General features: G+C 40.3%; 1 protein-coding gene across 1 annotated transcript; it reads right to left on the bottom strand.

The window, feature by feature from the left end:
* Positions 1-383: 383 nt before the first annotated feature.
* LOC140238912 (uncharacterized) lies at positions 384-2,812 on the bottom strand. The gene is made up of 3 exons (XM_072318810.1): positions 2,686-2,812; positions 2,056-2,169; positions 384-800 (listed from the first exon to the last, which is right to left on the bottom strand). Exons 1-3 carry the CDS (start codon positions 2,788-2,790, stop codon positions 384-386), a joined length of 636 nt encoding a protein of 211 aa, XP_072174911.1. The 5' UTR covers positions 2,791-2,812.
* Between the last annotated feature and the right edge of the window lie 509 nt (positions 2,813-3,321).

Here is a 3,321-nt window from a genome sequence, read left to right as displayed (position 1 = left end):
CATATTGAACATTTCAAAAAGGGTATGTTCTCGTATCATTGTCACGTGGACTTAACATCTGATAATACAGACTATGTATACATTATATACCATTATATGCTACAGCTCCATCAAAAATTACGTTTTGCTTCTGCAATAGGATAGCGATAAATGGATGAATAAGAAGGAAACCAAGCCAAACCAAACAAACATAAAAACAAGTAAAAACATACAAAAACAAATTTACATAATCAGTTTTTTGTGCGACTTGCAGTGCAATTACACTGTATCTAACAAAGGTAATGGCAGTTTCACATTTTAATTTGTTGACTTTAGTGAATACATCTCCAAGAGACATAAGTACTGAATTGTATCAAACATCCAAGCCGGTTGCCCACCTCTCCTCAATAGCCAAGCTCCAGGAATCGGCTCATCAGTTGAGCGGCTGACGGTCTCTCGTTCGGGTCCTCGTCGAAGCACGGCGTCAGGATGCGTTTGATGTCGGAATCGGCTTTTCTCAGATGCGGAGGCATGGAATGGGTGCCCACGAGCCGGCCCAGCATTAGTAGGCTATCCATGTCGCCCCACAGCGGCTTTTCCGTGAACAGTTCCAGGAGGGTGCACCCTAGAGACCAAATATCACATGCCGAGGTCATCTTGCTTTCCCCCTTGTCCCGTCCCCGTCGGCCTTTGAGACACTCCGGCGGCATGTAGTAGATCGTGCCGCGCACGCCCGGTTTGGAATCCTCCGGGGAGTCGCGAGGCTTCATATGTGCAAGCCCGAGATCGCAGAGGTATGCCTTCTTGCTTAATTTCTCCACCTGTAAGAAAGTGAGAGAAAACCAAAAGAAAATGTCATTGCAGAACTCCGTGCCATTCTGAATTTAGAGGAGAGAATCTGAATTTTGACCATTCACATCTTTGTTTTAATAGAAGTTTCCTATTTCTCTTGATGATTTTATCACAGCTATGGACACTGCTCTTTCTTTCCTACTTTTGAAACAAATCATCCCCCCTTTTCAGTCAGAGAGATTGGAAGGTCTATGGTTGATATAGGAAACGAAATTTTGGAAAAAGTAGGCGTTTTCACATCAGCCCGATGTTTCGAAATAGCGCGCTATTTTCTGACTTGGGAAATTAACCCGATCACGAATCAGCGCGCTATTTGATAATGTGAACACAAATTAGCGCGCTAATTGTATCGCTCTGCTCGAGAAAATTTTTCGAGTCCAACTCGGGAAATTTCTGAAATAGCGGGATAGTAGCGTTTTCACATCAGCCCGATAAAAATCCAAGCTCGAGATATTTATAATTTTCCACGTCAGAAAATAGCGCGCTATTTCGAAACATCGGGCTGATGTGAAAACGCCTACTAGGCGTTTTCACATCAGCCCGATAAAAATCCAAGCTCGAGGTATTTTTTAACTTCCCAAGTCAGAAAATAGCGCGCTATTTCGAAACATCGGGCTGATGTGAAAACGCCTATTGTGAAAAGGACTCGAGAAATTAGGGCGATGCATCCCGTCATGCCTAGCGTGTGTGACCCGATCGATCGAGGCAAACTGCACACAAATCATGAGGAATTTTTGAGAGGGCACACACATTACTGATGCTGTGTGCACATACCCAGCTTTCGAATTAGCTCGACAAAAATTTGGGCTAATTCTCTTCGGGCTGATGTGAATAAGAAATGAAATAGCGCGCTAATTCGCAATCGCGAAAAATATCTCGAGCTTGGATTTTTATCGGGCTGATGTGAAAATGCCTAGTGAGACTGCTAAATGTTGTATGATAATGATGTGTGTTTATGCACATGCGTGCACACGTACACCGAGAGTTATTACTGGACCAATAATCAAAGATTCAAACCGTGGCAAAAATTACCACTTTCATTTTTTTTTTTCATGTTTGCAAGCTTTAAAGAATGGATATTTTGATTGTTTTTTTTTTAATAATGTATACTCCCGAACAAGTTGTGTATGTAAGGAAACTTTGTAAGAGGTCACAATCCGTATGATTAGTAGACTGAAACAAACAAATAAGATAAGAAGAAAAAAGAAATATAGTGCTGCTTACAATGATATTAGAGGGCTTGATATCGAGGTGGAGTATCTTGGATTCGTGAAGGAACCGAATGGACTGAAGAATTTCAAGACTTATCTGGACCTTTTCAGCTTTCGTGAGTGACATCTGAAAGGAAGAAGCAAAGAAGATCGGATTTTAAACGATAGAGAATCACGAAATACAAATAGGAACAGCAGGTCATTATCAACTACATTCTGTCAAAACTTTAGAACACTTTTATTTAAAGAGTACATGTATTCTTCAGCGCAACCTTTGGTGCCATTCAGCTCATTATCTTCCCTTTCTTGTTCCGGGTTTCTTAAGCTGACAAGCAAAAAACAAAAAAAAAAACAAATACCAAAACAAAGAAAAAAAACCAAAAAAAAAAATGTCTTCAGCGCAAAAACATAACCTTGACACGCTAACACTTCAAAGTCTCTATCTATTTTTTTTTTATTTTATTTTTTTAGTGCTACTTATGCTCTTCCGGGGTTTAATTTTTTTTTTTTTTTTTTTTTGGGGGGGGGGGGTGGGTGAATCCAAAGTGGTGACACCTTATGTATTCCCTTTGTATGGTGCAAAAGAAAAAAAGGGGAGGTGGCGGACATGCGAGTAAGCAAGCGAATAAATGTTATTGCAGACCTTGTGCTGGTGGCTGTCGCTGAAAAGCAAGTCCTGCAAGTTGCTGCCCTCAACGAGCTGCATCACTAAGAGCGTCTCTTTGTCTTTGTACGAGAGCGCCATCATGCGGACGATGTTAGGATGTCGAGTTCGCCTGTTAAGACAGTAATAAATTTTAATTAGTGATGGCGGTTATCAAAAGGGCAATAAAAAAGGGCACAATCACAATACCTCGTACTGAAATATGTTCACACACTCACATTGTAACTTGGCCTTATCATGGCTATGGCAAGTCATTCTTGATTCATTTCAGTACGGATGGTACAACACAAATATTTTTGTCCTCTTCGCATACTGTATTAATTTGCATGTCGAAGATTGACACTACAGTCTTTTATAATTTTTGTTTCATTAATAGTCATTTTGTTAGTGTAGGTTTTATGGGGTCAACCCTTTGTCTGTTAATATCTCATAGTGGGATATTTACACAACGAATACAGTAGAAGATTGTTGTTGCTATTTTCCCCTGAAGATTGGTCCAGCTTTAAAAGCAAGTGGATAATATAACAGCACAGATTGGTAGTAATTAGAACCTAGATAGTTACCCAGTAGACTGTACTCCTTCCTGTAAGTAATGTTATAGAAACCCCATGCTTG

Source organism: Diadema setosum, chromosome 15 (assembly GCF_964275005.1).
Source record: "Diadema setosum chromosome 15, eeDiaSeto1, whole genome shotgun sequence".
NCBI classification, from domain to species: domain Eukaryota; kingdom Metazoa; phylum Echinodermata; class Echinoidea; order Diadematoida; family Diadematidae; genus Diadema; species Diadema setosum.
Note: the sequence above shows the minus strand (reverse complement) of the source record. Positions and strands in the feature narration are given on the sequence as shown.